The sequence below is a fragment of the Natator depressus genome, chromosome 11 (genome assembly GCF_965152275.1).
Source record: "Natator depressus isolate rNatDep1 chromosome 11, rNatDep2.hap1, whole genome shotgun sequence".
Lineage (NCBI taxonomy): Eukaryota > Metazoa > Chordata > Testudines > Cheloniidae > Natator > Natator depressus.
In genome coordinates this window covers 38,422,401-38,439,018 of record NC_134244.1, presented here as the reverse complement: position 1 = coordinate 38,439,018, position 16,618 = coordinate 38,422,401, and the positions used below count along the sequence as shown (strand labels likewise).

General features: G+C 40.4%; 1 protein-coding gene across 1 annotated transcript in view; it reads right to left on the bottom strand.

Moving 5' to 3' along the window:
- Positions 1 to 224: 224 nt before the first annotated feature.
- LOC141995588 (uncharacterized) overlaps positions 225 to 16,618 on the bottom strand; it is a 59,073-nt gene continuing 42,679 nt past the window's right edge. Inside the window, exons 23-36 of the mRNA XM_074966834.1 lie at positions 15,016 to 15,084; positions 13,748 to 13,816; positions 11,808 to 11,876; positions 9,584 to 9,652; positions 8,536 to 8,604; positions 7,566 to 7,646; positions 6,307 to 6,342; positions 5,830 to 5,866; positions 5,040 to 5,597; positions 3,972 to 4,201; positions 2,824 to 2,914; positions 2,642 to 2,734; positions 1,340 to 1,528; positions 225 to 838 (exon numbers count right to left, since the gene is read on the bottom strand). Coding sequence (XP_074822935.1) covers positions 831 to 838; positions 1,340 to 1,528; positions 2,642 to 2,734; positions 2,824 to 2,914; positions 3,972 to 4,201; positions 5,040 to 5,597; positions 5,830 to 5,866; positions 6,307 to 6,342; positions 7,566 to 7,646; positions 8,536 to 8,604; positions 9,584 to 9,652; positions 11,808 to 11,876; positions 13,748 to 13,816; positions 15,016 to 15,084 — 1,668 coding nt within the window. The 3' untranslated portion in view covers positions 225 to 830. The remainder of the gene's footprint in view (positions 839 to 1,339; positions 1,529 to 2,641; positions 2,735 to 2,823; positions 2,915 to 3,971; positions 4,202 to 5,039; positions 5,598 to 5,829; positions 5,867 to 6,306; positions 6,343 to 7,565; positions 7,647 to 8,535; positions 8,605 to 9,583; positions 9,653 to 11,807; positions 11,877 to 13,747; positions 13,817 to 15,015; positions 15,085 to 16,618) is intronic.

The following is a 16,618-nucleotide window of genomic DNA, read 5'->3' as shown; positions in this document are numbered from 1 at the left end:
CATGCACATAAATGCAGCAATGCACAGGGGCGCTGACTTAAACAGGAATGCAAAATGGCTTGTTATTGTCAGGCCTATGCTGCAGTTGTTCTTCTGAACATAAGTTAAATGAGTTTTAAAAAAATGTTGAGGTTAGAATATTAAAATGCATTTAAAAATCAAACACTGCTTTCAAAAACAATACTTTAAAAAATAAAAACTACTTTAGGACTGAATTGATCTATTTTAGCAATGCTAGTTACCGTTATAATCAGTCACATATGTTTCTAGGCATTATTAAATAGATTCATCTTGTATCTTACTAGCCAACGGAAACTAAAGAAAGTCTTTACATCAGAAGTACAATGTTTTTGTATAGTTACAAATACAATATTTTGCATGTATACAATGACTTTCATAGTGATCTTAAAAGTACTTTGTAAACATAAATTACTTATGCATCAGACCCTCCCCATAAGGGAGCAATATTACAGTCTTTCATTTTACAAATGGGTGGATTGAAACATAGAGGACATATGTGACTTTCCCAAGATCATGGAACTGTTAATTGGTAGAGCTAGGAAAATAACCCCAAGAATTCTCTATGCCACTTTCTCTTAAAATATTTGTCCTTCTCGTTGAAGCTCTAATATTGATAGATAGCAAGTTGACAGACATAGGTGATGATAACCCCTGAGTAGTATTTGCTTTCAAATTGTAAGTTGATGTACAGTGATTTATTTAAGTATTATATCAAAATACTTTACAAGTGTAAAAACAGCACTTGTGTAAAACTTTCAGTTTTTACTTAAAAAAAGAAGTCGTCTTTGTTGCAGAATTCAAATCAAACTTTAGTCTTCTGTAACAGAGGAGAAGAAGGTACATAATTATACTGTTCAGAGACTTACACACAAAGAATGTTACTTAAACCAAGCCATATGTACAATTTAAATTTGCCTACTCTTATTATTTTATAATTTGAGTAACAGTAGCACTTAGGGGCCCCACTCAAGGATCAGCATCCCATTGTGCTATGTGCTGTACAGATTTGTAGTGAAAAGGTAATCCTTGCCCAGAAAGCTTACATTCTATGTACTACTGAATATGGTCCTATAGAAAAAAATAGTATGTTGTCATGTAATTAAAGCCTGTATCATTTTGCTTATGCACAAGGGGGCAACATTAAGGTTGCACAGGCAGCCTTAATTTAGGCATTTTCTACCTTTTGAATGTTTGACTTTATGTTAATAACATTCTTTAACTTTTTTTGGTATGTAATATAGGATACCAGATAATTAACCATACTAGAGAATCACATAAAATACTAGTTCTTAATGTAGAAAAATGTATACAGACTTACCTCCAGAATAAAATACACAGGCCTTTTTACATTCATCTTCAGCATCAAAGCGATTTGCATTTCCATCACAACCGCCATACCAAAACTGAGCACAGGCATTGGCTTGTTTATCATAGTACCATTTTATTATATACACACGACATGACCCTTGATCTAATCTCAATTTACATCGTGGATCCAGGATATTTTCTTAAAAAACAAAGGATAAAAAGAGCTCTCAGCATGTGAAAATAACTCTCAATGTTTGTGCCTTTTAAACTGTTTTATTGCTGCCAAAGTGATAGAGCAATGTAAAGTTTCAGTTGAAATTTTTAAAGATTTTAGTTGAAATTTGGAAGCCTAATTAAATGTGCGCCTTTATTAGACAGGCACCTTCATAAATCATAAAAATTATAATTCGAAATATTGTGCAATAAAATTATTATCCATACAGACTATAAAGAAAAGTTTGGAAACAGTCTGACAATTTTGGAAGCTAACTGTCAGCAGACAATCTTACCAGCAGCTAAGAGGGAGAAAAGACTGATAGGCTAAAGATCTAGGAAGTATATACAGTATTCTTGCATTGGTACTGTGTGTGAAAGCTTCTGGTTCTAAAACCCTTATGTTAACTATCTACAATACATAGTCCATCAAGTTCAGGTACAGCATCCATCACTGTGGTATTGGAGCCCTCGCATTAGAATAGTTATTAGAATCAGAAATTGTACTCAGTGTTTTTTCTAAGATGTGCACACTTCACTTCTAATGGCAATAGGTGGTAATCAAGTGCTGCACATAACAGAAGAGCTGATAAGCAAAATAAATCAATGATAAAAGAACGTAGCCACAGCAGTGTGAGCTGTGGGATGGGTTAGGTGCCCTGAGTATGTGCCTAGCATCTCTGATGGGTATGTATTGGGGGTCTCTGTCCTGCAGCTCATGCTGCCACAGCTACATTCTATTTTTAGCACGTTAGCTCGATGAGAGCTAGTGAAAGTATGCCCCCTCGTACTGGGAATCACCCACATCTAGAGCAGACCTTCCCTCAGATTTTTTCTGACCCTGGCCTCTGTTTCTGTTCATAGCATGAGGGAAGCAGCTAGTCCTGGCTGTTGGGGAAGGCAGGGCATGTTGGACGAAGATGCTGGAGAAGCAATGGGACTGAGTCCACTCTAAATCCTAAAATGGTCCCTCCTTCCCATCATAGCTTTACCAAACCTAGGAAATGAGTTAGTCCTGAAGACATAACTTTGATTTAGAATCTTTAATAAAGGTTAATGTTCAAGTAATCAAAATTAAAAGTTGAGTATAATGTATAACCTGGTCTGGGTGTAAGCAACACAGAGGAAGCTGATGAAAGAGATGGTGACAGCATTTTGTCTGGTTGTGATGATGGCAGTGATGATACCACTACTGCAAGTGAAGAAAAAATAATTGTTTTTTGTCTGGCCTAGAAAAATTAGGACGTGAAATAGTAAGAAGCAAGATGATAGTGAAAATACCTCTGGTGTTCACTGAAGGCAAGGGTGGCTGCTCATCTTCCTCAGCCTCCTCTTCATGGTCTTCATAAACTGCCACAGATGATTCTTTGGTCTGAAACAAATGTTTCATTTTCTTTAATTTTAAAATGCTTTTAGGTTAACCATGTCCCTAAAAATGAGGTGGGCTCCTGAAGAATCCACAAGTAACTCTGATTTTTGAGCCTAGGACTAGATGGGATTCTATTTGGGAACCATCAATGCTGTTTCTTAAAGTGTTGTTAAGGTACCAAGAGTGACGAAAAGTGGCACCATTTTAGTATTCTGATTAGGTCCCTATGCAAATTCAAAGTTAAATCTGTTTATTTTTCTGACAAAAATAAGTTATTTTTTCTCCAATTAGCTAAGTTTGTAGTAATATGTGAGAGTGAACTGTATTCTATTCTGGATCATGCATAAGCCAGAGAATTGTTAACTAAATTTTGGTGAGGAATATTGGTGTCTGGTGGTGATGCATGAGCCCGAAGAAAACAGCTTGACTCTCATCCCAGGACAGGTTTGTGGTTTTGGCTGTTCAAAATTCTGTAATCAGCAAAAATATAATATAGAATCATAGAGTAGAAATGCCACTTCTTAGAAAAAAGAAAAGGAGTATTTGTGGCACCTTAGAGACTAACAAATTTATTTGAGCATAAGCTTTTGTGAGCTATAGCTCACTTCATCAGATGCTGTAGCTCACGAAAGCTTATGCTCAAATAAATTTGTTAGTCTCTAAGGTGCCACAAGTACTCCTTTTCTTTTTGCGGATACAGACTAACACGGCTACTACTCTGAAACCACTTCTTAGAGTTTCTTTTCAGAGTATAACTGCCCTTTCAATATCTCATTCTTTATATTACAGCACAAATATATTATTATAAAACATGTTTGTAATAATCCTTGTCTCTTCATGGATATTGTTACTATTGTTAGTTAACTGCATACATGCTGCATCAGAACTCTCATTCACAAGATGTAGCTCTCAGAATTCCCAGTGAGGTAAAGGAGAAACTCCACTAGCTCAACCAGTAGAGGGAACTAGGGGGAAAAAATCTGATGTACTGCATCCATTAGCAGACAAGGATGTACAAAGAAGCCAGTTGGTTATTAAAATAAATGATGCATTTTTATACCGGAACTAATGGTTGAGAAAGCTTGCTTTCTCTCACAGATGTTCCATGCCTGTCTGATGAAACTGATTGTCCATTAACATTATTGATGCTGTGAAGTAAGTAATGTGAAGAACCGGAAGACAATGAATGGATAGATGGTCCACTTATGCTTGCACCATTTCCAATACGATTATATATTAAGGCACCATGCTCGTCTTCACAAAACTGGTTTACTAATTTGGACTCCAAAGCTTAAAGAAGAGAGAACAGCATTATTTATGGAAGTAGAGACTCAATCAGGAAATAAGGTTATTTACATGCAATAATTAATAATACAGACAACCCCTCTGGACTATTCGTCATAAGTCTTCCAGCTCCCTCAGACCTCCATTACTTGCACTCCAATGTGCATGGCACATTGTGGCATAAAACAAGATCTGTTTCTCTAAACTCAGCCAACTGTGCTTATTCAAGCCTCTGAATCTCTTAAAATATCTCTTAGTCATTACCTCATAATAGGCCAAATCCTGCTTGCCTTCGTCATGTAACTAATCCCATGGAAGAGAATAAGAAATCAGGATTTGGCTCAGTGGGCCAGATTCTGGCTACCTGCTCTGGATGCTTTGCATTAGGCCAGTGGTGCAAATCAGCTGGACACCTCGCTTAATTACCTATTTGGGAATTCCCATTTTGTAAGTGGAACCTGTGGCTGGCATTGAGCCAATGTAGAAGCTCAATACCTTACCTCTACCCAGCCCTTTGGCATAGCTGGTGTCACTGGACCATCTCAGTGCTTCTGCAATTCCCAGCTGCCAGAATGATTCCATTTGGACATGTGCAGCCTAGTGTAAATTAAAGCAGCCCAAAGACTGCTCTAATTTATGCTATGTGTTGGACCACTCCTTTACCAGCCTCAGAAACTACTGCACCCCATCCCACAAGATGCACCCAGTATAGCTCAGAATCTAGGCCAAGATCTCTGGAAGTTTACACAGAGAGAAAAACAAGCCATTCTTTCCACTGGACAAGTTTAGCATGCTCTGGATTAATTTACAAATATTTAACACAATTAAAACAAAATGCACTCACCTGGAAGAGTATTAAAATCATCAATGAGATACATATGTTCTCTGTCAGGATCTGATGCGATCAGATTTAATTCACGCAAGAATTCAACTTGTGTTGGATCTGAAGTATTTACAATTCCTATTGCATACATTTCAATGTTGGTTGCATGGGCCTCTCGGACAGCGATATCCAATTTAACAGCCTCTCTCTTATCTGCCTGTCCATCTGTTAATACTATAGCTACTTTTCGCACACCAGTTCGAGCACCAAAAAATCCTTCCTGTGTTGCTTTGCGGATAGCAGTTGCTGTGTATGTACCTTCCCCCATATACAGCATTTTTCTAATTGCTTGTTTCACGTCCTGTTGGGTTGAGTACCTGTTAAGTCCAAATTCTAGCCGAACCTCTAAACTGTAGAGTACAAGACCAATTCTGGTAGCATTTCTGCCTACAGTTACTCTATCCACTAATGCAGTGACAAAGTCTTTAATTATCTCAAAATTTTCTGGTCCCACACTTTCAGAGCTGTCAATCACAAACACAAGCTCCATAGGTATTTCCTTACATTTAATACCACAGCCTGTAGAGGAAGAATAAAAATCAAATCATGATTAGTTCTGAATTTATTACTATACTTAGTCTTGTTTGTTTATAATGGATATTACTTCCATTATAACTTGAGTAGAGCTTAATATATTACCATATACTGGCTATGCAATGTTAACTTTATTCTGTACTCATGGTGGGAAGAGGAGAAGGTAAAAGTAAATTAATAAACAGGATCTGAAATGTAAGGTTGATTGAACACTTACCACATATCTCTTTAATTAACTTAATTATATCTTCTCTCTAAGAAAGAAAATAATAGAAAATAACAAATAGCACATTATTTGACAATTGTGCACTTTCAGATGACCTATAATATTGTCCTTGCCAATCATTTAAATTTCAGATATTTGTTCTGATAAAAAATGCCATAGTCTTTCATGCTGCGAGCTTAATTATGCCTCTGCTGAGCCTGAACTGCATCAGGGCCCCAGTTCAGCAAAACTCTTACAGGAGTGTTTAAGTCCCATTGAAGTCAATGGGACTTAAGTCAGGCACCTTTTGTATTGTTTCTTAAATGTGGATAATATAGCCGGTTGCGAGACTTCTTAAATTTTTTTCTCAATGTAAGACTCAATCAGGAAACATTCCAAATTATAATTCCCATGTGATTCATTAACTCATAACATCTTGCATTTAATTTGTATCTTGCATTAATGGAATTTACAACAGGATTTGCTTACTGTTAGGCCTTGCTCTCCCTTGGGTCCAGTACTACCCTGCAATGAAGACCATAATTTAGCTATTAGCAATTAATTAGTAACCACTGCTGTAATGTGAACCATTATTTTATCAGCCTTGTAATTATATAATATTTAGATAATAAGAACTCTCTCTTTTCTATAAAAATGTACAGTTAAAATATTAGGGCTCAGTCCGACACAAAATATGTACAGCCTTCTGGGCAGTACAAGTCTTGTGAGACTGCAGCTGTAATTGGAGTCTAGTCAGAAGAATGATCAAAATGCTATGAAGACCGGAAGACCCCAAACCTCCAGCTGCAAGGCTATGAGTTACCATCTATGGAGGGAAGGGAGAACTCACGCAAATTACTACCTGCCTGCCATGCTCTGCAAGTGCCAGTTCCCAGAACATTTTGTCTCCCAACCTGCTACTATAGGAGTAGCTGCAAGAACTCTAGGATTGCCATAATTCCCCTTTGTGTGCACAAGTAGACAATGATAGGCTCAATACCAGGGTTAAGGGCTGGGGCAGTTTTATTTAAAAAAATGAAACAAAACACAAACAAATCCCACTAAACAAGAAGCAAATGGCAGAGGAGGAGTTGGTCATCAGGCTTTTCCCATCTCTCTCTCTCTCCACTCCTTGCTATGATGATTATTTGGGTCTCTCCCCATCATCAGTATTCCTTTCCATAAACACATGCCCCCACTTAGTCATTTCTCTTTTATGGAAAGGGTTGATTGACAGTTAAATTTGACTTTAGAACAGAACTATGTGGTTGTGTACCTTTAAGTGGATTGGTTTCAGAGTAGCAGCCGTGTTAGTCTGTATTCGCAAAAAGAAAAGGACGACTTGTGGCACCTTAGAGACTAACCAATTTATTTGAGCATAAGCTTCGTGAGCTACAGCTCACTTCATCGGATGCATAAGTGAGCTGTAGCTCACGAAAGCTTATGCTCAAATAAATTGGTTAGTCTCTAAGGTGCCACTAGTACTCCTTTTCTTTTTAAGTTGATTGACTTTCACTTCTCTAAGGAAGAAGCTGCACCTATTGTTTTGACCTCCGGACTCTCACTGAGCAAGGGAATGTTTATTTTATAAGGAATTCTGTCTTTAAAATCCTTGCATAGTTTGACTTTTTCATAAGCATTTCAGATTATTTGCAGTTAAATAGTGATGAAAACACTTTATGCAGCCATATACTTAGGGTGTTTAAAATTTGTTACAACAAACTCATTGATAAATTGTAGGAACTCACAGGTTCTCCGAACAAACCAGGATCACCCATGTTGCCTTTTTCTCCTTTTCTTCCCCTTTCACCTGCAGCACCGCGATCACCCTTGGAATAATGCATTAGTTAGACAATAGCTGTAAGTCACATCTTTCAGTTAAACTTTTCATTTTATATCTAGCTGTCATTGTGGAAACCCTGTGCAGCTGGTGGAAAGGACTAAAAACTATTCTACCAAAGTTCTGTTGCTTTTTATTGTAATAAGTTCTACATGTCATATTTCAAAATATATTTAAATTGTAATATTGTGAAAGGTACTGTATAAAATATTAAACTGAAGGCCTGATCCTGTGGGGGGCTGGATGTTCCCAAATCCCACTGACCTTAAGAGGAGTCACTGAGCACTTTACAATGAGGTGTTCAGCACCTTGCAGGATCAAGCCCAGAGTTAGTTACAACAGTACCTTTAAATTGTACTAAACTCAGATAAAGCTTTTCATTGCTTTCTTGCACTCTGACTTGTGTAAGATGTAATCAGATTAATAATATCTGTGAGGGAAGAAAATACTGGAGTTGAAATTCTGGCTTTCTACTGTGAATCTCTCATTGGCTCACTTTTTAAGAAGCGTGCATGATAATGAAAAGAAGACATACTCTATTAGACAGAGTAGAAGCTCCAAGGAGCAGACTCCACTGAGCTAGATGGCAAACGGAACAATCTGCTGCCACATTAGTAAAAACTCAATTTAAAAAGTTCTGCATACCACTGCACCTAATCAGACTATAGTATGGCAAGATAAAATAGGACATCTGGAATACTGTTTCCTTATTTTCCTCATCTCTAACTATATTCTCTGTTACATAATTGCCCTACAAATCCTCATCCCCTAGTCTTTCTCCCCAGAATAGAAGTAACTCCACTCGGAGTTGACTCCAGTATGTTGACTTCAAGGGGAGAACTGGGCACCAGACATTATCTTTCACTTATATACTGTACCTTTGGTCCAAGTAGTCCTTCCCCAGGAGGCCCCCGAGGTCCTGGCATTCCTTGAATTCCTTGCTCACCCTAATGATATTTCAGTTAGAAATGTTAACACTTGATGACCATTCATCATATATTAATGTTAAATGTTCACAGCAAAATTGTTTCAAGCTACATTTTAATGAATATACTGAATAATATCACAGGTCATGTAGATTTCTTTATGCAGATATATTTTTGGCATATGCTTTCCTTGCTTCCCATCAAGAATATTTTTGAGCTTCCTGTCTCCAACCCTTAGAAGGGCCAGCTTGTGAATCCCTTATTCGCCCTGCTGACCACCTATTTGTGTAAATAGACAAATTAAAGTGAATGGGACCTTCTCACAGGAGCAAGTTCTCACCAGGGTGAATAAGGGCTGTACATGCCAGCCACATATACACGCCTGCTTTCCTTCTTAATATTTTAAAATAAAATTGGCTTTTTCTGTTTCTTTTTCCATCTTCTCTGTGTCTCTCCCACTCATTCCTCTCTCCCATCCCTTTGGTCTGAATCATCACTCTCCACTGATGCATCCCTTTACAGTGTAAAAGTCCCAATTATAGGAGAAGAGGAGCATGACATCTAGACTCAGTGCTGCACCTTCTTCCCATCTGACAGTTAATCGAACTACTCTAAGCTTGGCACAAGTGTGCATCACAGGGATTGACAGAAAAGGAACAGGGAAACATGGCCTTGTTTTTTGGTGCCCTCTTGCAAGGCTAACTATATTTGAGACTAGAACCTATCTGTCCTGGAAACTCTTGGACCACCTCCCCTTGGCCTTGCTGTTAATCTAGCAGTGAGGAAGAGGACAGTCACTGTTGATGCTCATGTTACTCTTTTCAGTCTCCACCTTCAGCCCCTTAGCCAACCAGGGTATTAAAAAAAAAACAAAACAGGAAACAAATACCCACCCCTATGCAATAAAAACAGGCAATCTGTTTCTCAATTCCTTTATATTGTGATGGTCAGGTTCTCCCCTGAGGTACGTATGAGCACTGAAGTCAGTGAGTCTTTATACCTTAGATCCCTGAATACCTTCACCTGGAGGTCCCTGGAGGCCTGGGGACCCTTGCCGTCCTACATTTCCCTAAATGGAGAAAAACCCATACATGTTAAATACAGTACCTAATAAAACAAACATATCATCACACAATTTCATGTTACTCCTCAATAACGTGTGATGTCCACCTAGAACAGGGGTGGGCAAACTACAGTCCGGGGGCCACATCCGGCCCTTAAATCTTTTTAATCCGGCCCTTGAGCTCCAGCCGGTGAGCGGGGTCGGGGGCTTGCCCTGCTGTGCGCATGCCATGACTCTGCACAGCTCCTGGAAGCAGCGGCATGTCCCCCTTTCTGCTCCTACATGTAGGGGCAGCCAGGGGTCTTCATGCTTCCCTGCCCCAAGCACTGCCTCCGCAGCTCCCATTGGCCGGGAACCATGACCAGTGGGAGCTGCAGGGGCAGCACCTGTGGATGGGGCAGCACGCAGACCTGCCTGGCCCTGCCTCTGCGTAGGAGTCAGAGGGGACATGCCGCTGCTTCTGGGAGCTGCTTGAGGTAAATGCCATCTGGAGCCTGAACCCCTAACCCACTCCCGTGCCCCAACCTCCTGTCCCAGTCTGATCCTCCTCCGGCCCTCTGAACCCCTCGGTCCCAGCCCAGAGCACCCTCCTGCACCCCCAACACCTCATTCCCAGCCCCAGACCAGAGCCCGCACACCCAGCCAGAGCCTGCAAACCCCCATACCCCCCCAACCCCCTGCCCCAGCCCAGAGCCCCCTCCCGCACCCTGGACTCCTCATTTCTGGCCCCACCCCAGAGCCTGCACCCCCAGCCAAAGCCCTCACCCACTCCCACACTCCAACCCCCAATTTTGTGAGCACTCATGGCCTGCCACACAATTTCCAAACCCAGATGTGGCCCTCGGGCCAAAAAGTTTGCCCACCCCTGTCCTAGAAGTACCATGGCCAGGATTCATCAGAGAGACAATAAGGAGATATTTGTTTTTCAGATGTTATCAGATAACTAATGGCTGTAATATAGTTCAGCTTTCAGAAAACTCAATAAGGACTAACTGGGCACTGACAGTGAATCACTCTCACCCTTAGAGGTGAGCTCTCCAGTGAAAGGATGCAGCACGTTGGTGAGGCAGTGGGGAGAAGACTGCCCTGTGGCTAAAGAACTAGAATTTCCAATATAGCACCTTCCACCAGCACTAAATTCATTTTAAAACACCGCAAGACACATGCACTAATTATATGGCAAAGCAAATAAATGGTACTTTGTTGCCTATTTATAAACGTTTCATTTTTAATGGATTTTCTGTGTTATTCACATGAAAATAACTGTAACCAACACATTTTAACATTCATGAATTTTATATAAATATAGCTCTAATAATTCTCACTAGATCTGTTGGTCAAAATTTGAAAAGAAATAGACTTTGAAACACAAAATGTGCTGGTTACTTCTTTGATCTCTATGTGCATAACTTTTGTTTTAATCATTTGTAAGGCTCTAACCATACAGTGGATCCCACTTACAGGCCCAATCCTGTACCCAGTCTACAGGCTGTGGCTGCTCTGTGGTTGCTACTGCAGCCTCTGGCTGCATTAGCTTCTGCGACAGATGTACCTATCCCTATAACTGTGTACCATTTGATCAGTGTAGTCACAGATCCCTTGGCCAAGACCCTGTCCGCCATGCTAACATGGACTGAACCTCTGGGAGCATTACTCTGCAATGTATAGGCAATACAAAACCAGTTTGCAGGCTCGTTGCCTCCTACCCTGGTGTAAGCAATACTGTTACATTCAAGGGTTTCGTGAATGGGGATTGTAGGGAGGCAGGATCCTTCCCATAGTAAGTTTGGAAAAAGTGACACTTCTTGGACAGATCTCAATCACTGAATTAACAAATTTCCTTTTTTCTGTGCATAGTAAGAAACAAAATAGCACTTGGCCTGGGTGAGTCACTTAATTACTTTATCTCTGTTTTCCCATCTGCAAAATGGGGACACTGACTCCCCCTTCTATCTTACTCACGGGACCAGTTGTTTCTAGAGTAGCATGAAAACAGAAAGTACTGCAGTGTGTGTGTGCGCATGCGTGCGCGTGTGTATGTACAAATATTTATATATATACACATATATATATAATTATATTATATTTGTATATTAAACATTATATTTGTTTTTTTATAAAATTGTTGATGAAGTGAGACAAAACTGTTTAATTGACTTACTTTTGGTCCTGGAAGGCCTTCTCCTGGAGGACCTGGGAGACCAACTGGTCCTCGAACACCTGGATCACCCTGAAAATTGATACTTGTAAAAAACCACATACTGAATTCAGGCATGGCTTCATGGGTTCAGTTGCACCCACAGAAATCATGAAACCAAGGGTACAAAAACACTGATTGTTTTATATACTCCATTACTAGGTATTTATATTGAAACATCACAAAGGAGTATCATTTTGACTGGACCCTAGGCAAACATATACTTCTTCCGCTAGTGCAGGGGGAGACGTGAGGGTAGGGAGTCTAGGGGGCTTGGAGAGTGAACCCACCCTGCACTCATCCCACAGCGATGTTTTCTGTCCTGTGGGACTGGGACTGGGTGCCCACTGTCATCATTGTGATCTGGTGCCACTCAGGTTTGATGGTTGCCCAAGTGACCCTTTGTGCCAGATCACAATGCCCAGAGTGGGGAGTTGGGTCCATCCTGAGAGGCAGAAGACACTAGCCTATGCTTTTGGGCTCCCCACCAAATTTATAGTATAGTTTAGTATAGTGCACTCATTGAATTGGGAAGCTACATCTGCTCCTGAGTGAATACCAGAGTTTCACTTGTTTTTATGATTTCCATTGTCTGCAGTGCTCAATGGGGGACAAAAGGAAATAGGGGAATTAGCTAAACACCAAAGCACATGTCTGAACAAGTCTAATTAAAGAGCAGGGCAGGTTGGGTCAAAGAAAATGTATTAAACTAGGAATGAGCACTGGCAAGTTGTCCAACTTGACTGAAGAACAAAAGACTAGCTCCTCTTAGCTGGTGCAAATGGCCTTTGCCATAACATCACTATAATTTCAGTACTCTTATTATATAGTAACCAGGGGTTTGAGCCAGTTGCCACTGAGCCAATGAGAGTCATTCCTTTGACTCTCATGGGAGTTGAATTGGACTGCATGTTATTTAGTTGCTGTTTGGTGTTACTCTTTATCCCTCAGGGGCCTGGGGCAGACAGTATTCTGGTTATGTTGGGAGGGAGTTTTATGGCAAGAGATATAAAATGTGATAAAACTGTAGAAATCCCATCAAAGTACTTGTATAATTCAAATCAGCTTGCCAGCTCCTTTTTATTTATATAAACAATTGTCAGTACATCTAGGTGACCTTCATAGGAGAGGGAAGTGATATCCCATTATGCTCTGTACACTCACTAGTCATTGGAGAGAGAGGGATAACTGAGTTCTGAAGCAAAGTTTGAATGAAAGAATGAGACACAGCACATAATAAATGTACCACAGTGCACCACTAAAGGGCAATTACATTTATGGTGATATTGCACCATACCTAAAGCATATATCAGTGCTACACGTATTTGTTAATTATAGATCTGATCAGGCTCCTATTGGAATCAGTGGGAGTTTTGCCATTTATTTCAACTGAAGCAGAATCTGGGTTCTCCCTAAATTTTGTAGATTCCTTTGAGCTACTTCCATTTGTGTACATAGTCCATAGCCCTTCATTGCCCTTCAATAATGTGACCATGGAATATTCATTAGTGGTTACTAGTATCTCTCAGGAAAGCTGCATGAGATTTTCATTAGGCTAATTATTATTTCTATTCTAAACAGGTTGTAAGTGTCCTCTGAAGAGAAAACGAAAAGTCCTTAGGCCATGATTGTGTTTAATATTGAGTATGTTTGATCTCTGATATATATCTGATAACTGATATATTTTTGAAAAATACAGAGGAATATATGCAATAATATATGAAAAAAGCACATCTTTTCTCCATGCACTAGAAGTCTCTGAAAGGGATAATATTTTAGATACTAATGAATAAACCAAATCTGGGTTTAACAGACCTGACTGTACTTTGAATATAACCCATCTGAAGGAAATAATATCTATGTAAATGAGAATTTGCTTTATATTTGAGTTTAGTGGCCTGTACCTTAGGTCCTGGTGATCCAAATCCTTCGGGGCCTTGTTCACCAGGAGCTCCTGGAAGACCTGGAAGTCCCTAACATGGAAGGCACACACAGACAGACTATTAATCTAATCTGAGGCTACATCAAAGGGATGCGGGTTGTGTTTTCATGGGACACTCTTTCTTTGTAAACAACACATTCAATTCTACCTTCAGGAAAGCATGCACTGAAGTCTATGGGAACTGTATGCATGTTTGGAGATACAGGATTCTCTGATACCATGAGCCAGATGCAAGGAATCCCAGCATCAGATTTCACAAGTGCATCAGAAAACATGACAGTAATTTGTATTTTGACATTTACTAACTTCACTTGACAACATTTTGACACTTATCAACTTCTTTAATTCTTAAATATTAGAAATATTAGAGAACTTAATGTAGATCAGTGCTGACTCATCATCATTAGACACTTTGGGCTCTCTTCACAATAAATGTTCACTATGCTCTGGAATGTTGGCACATCACTCATGTAACTGACAGCTCCTGCAGTATGTGTTTCTGCATGTTACAGGTATACAAGTGATTAAGGGTCAGACTGTGCCTGGCTCATGCATACGCAAAGGAGGATGAGGATACAAGGAGCCTCTTCTCTTTGAACCCTCTTCATGTGGCTGGGGAGCATTTGTCAGCCCTAGCCTGAGAAAGGGAGCTGAGAGGGGTGAGAAGGACCCCACCACAGAGGTCAGCAAAAGTGACCAACAGCAGAGGAATGTGCACACTACTTTCTCTTTAAAGGTGGTGTGGTACCTGCTTTTTCTAGAAGTTCCCTGAGGCACGATGCTTCCCAGAGCTCCCACTGGTGTCCTGCAGCTGTGCAAGAACTGATTTTCAGAACTGTGGCATAACGCCACAGTTAGCTCTAAACAGTTTCCCTGGCTGACTCTGACTAGATGTTCTATCAGCTACGTCAAAAGGGAAGAACCAGCCCTGCATTAGGATATTAAGGATACTGCTTGAAACATCAGTGATGGCATTAGAAATTTCCAACTTGTAATCTCTTGAAGATTGTAATCAGAATGAATGAGAGGCTTTGCTCCTTGGAAGGAGTTAGACTCCCATGCTTCCCAGAGGGAAAATTTCCCTTTCACTCCCAACACTTTGATGAGCCTCCACGGCAGATGAGCCTAGGAGACCCATAAACTTCCTGCGGTCCAACAGCCATGGAGGCTAATTTCCTCTGGTCATGTTTATCTATTCACAACGGGCATGTCAAAAAATTGTCTACTCACAGGTGGGCCTGGATAACCATCTCCCTTTGGCCCAAATGGTCCAGGTAGTCCCGGATGACCACGGTCACCCTGATAATAGCAGAAAAATAGTTAAAGCGCATGCCCATACAATAGCGGTCAGGTAGGTTTACACAAAAATAAAACTCATCTGCAGAATTTGGCAAACAAATACTGAAAATGGCTTTATCTTATTTGTATATTTCAGTTTATCAATGGCTGATGATTTAATAGTGGGCTAAAGTTAGGGGATCGAAAGGCTCTGAGGACTTACAGGGCCTTTCAGTTCTAGAATGCCAGTTCAAATCTTGTCCAAAGGCTCTGTAATTACCATACATTGTTACAATTTGGTGGCCCATGTAGAATGAGTTGATGGCCTCAGTCCAATTCCCAATGCTCACATCTCAAATACCACCGCTCCAGGCCCTGTCGGAGTTGAGGGCATTCAGCAACTTCCAGGACTGGGCCCAGAATTGGCACCCTTGTTGACAGTGTCAGCAGAGAGGCACAGAAACTGAATTACCCTCTAACTGCATGGGACAGTACCTGCAGCTGAGGCTGCCAAACTACAGCAGAACAGTGGGAGGAAGTTATCACTGCCACAGCATATGTTGTACATTTTCTGTGGATAAAATGGAGGATTTAAAGGGAAACCATCAACTTGAAATCCCGTCAGTTTAGAAAAATGTTTTAAAAGTACTGTCACGCATTACTTCTGCCCCTGAGTTCCCTGTTAAGTTTGTGTGGTTACAAAATCTCATTTTCTTATATTTTAAAATGTTTTTCATTCTCCTGTTACTGTGTGGAAGACAGACAGACACAGACAACAACTGTCTGACTGACTGTACTCAAGGGACTGTCACAGGCACAAAGTCAACAAAAACTGAAAAAAACAGGAATAGGAATAACACCCAACTTCATGGGTCGTTGACATCAAATGTAAACTGCACCACTGCTCATCTTTCTGGATATCTAGCCAAAATAGCACCTGAATGAAGAGCAGCTGACTAAAGATGAAGCTAGGCAAGACTGAGGGGTGTGGGAAGAGGGAATGTGTTTGTAATAATTTGCCTCTCCTATATCATCTCACACTTTCAAGGGCATCTGCTACGTGGTCCTTTTGGTAACTGTTGGACTCTGATCTGGCCATGCCGGTGATCCTGTTGTAACTCATACTTAGGAATGAAGCCACCTCCTGAAAAAACTGCAACAGGGAGAAAATGCAGCAACCTATGTGAATGGCATGTAAGTTTTTGTCGTCACCCAGATGCTCTGCTGTCTGTGCTTGCTTCCCAATGGACACAGAAAGCTCAAGCTCTCCATGCAATTGACTCTAGCTAGCTGAGAGGTTGTCTCTCCCGCTGTGGTCATGGCTCTTACAACAGCTATGGAACAATTAAACTGTCCATCAACATGTAGAGGCTTGTAAGTGCCAAAGATAGAACTTTCACAGAAGCAGGTCCTAGATTATGGAACTCACACTCTCTCTTGAGAAGAATGAGGACAGACTCAATCATTTTCAGAACTCATAACAAAACTGATTTTTAAACTTAGCTCTCCCTTGATTAGTTACTCACATTCATAACACAACACACCCACCCATGCA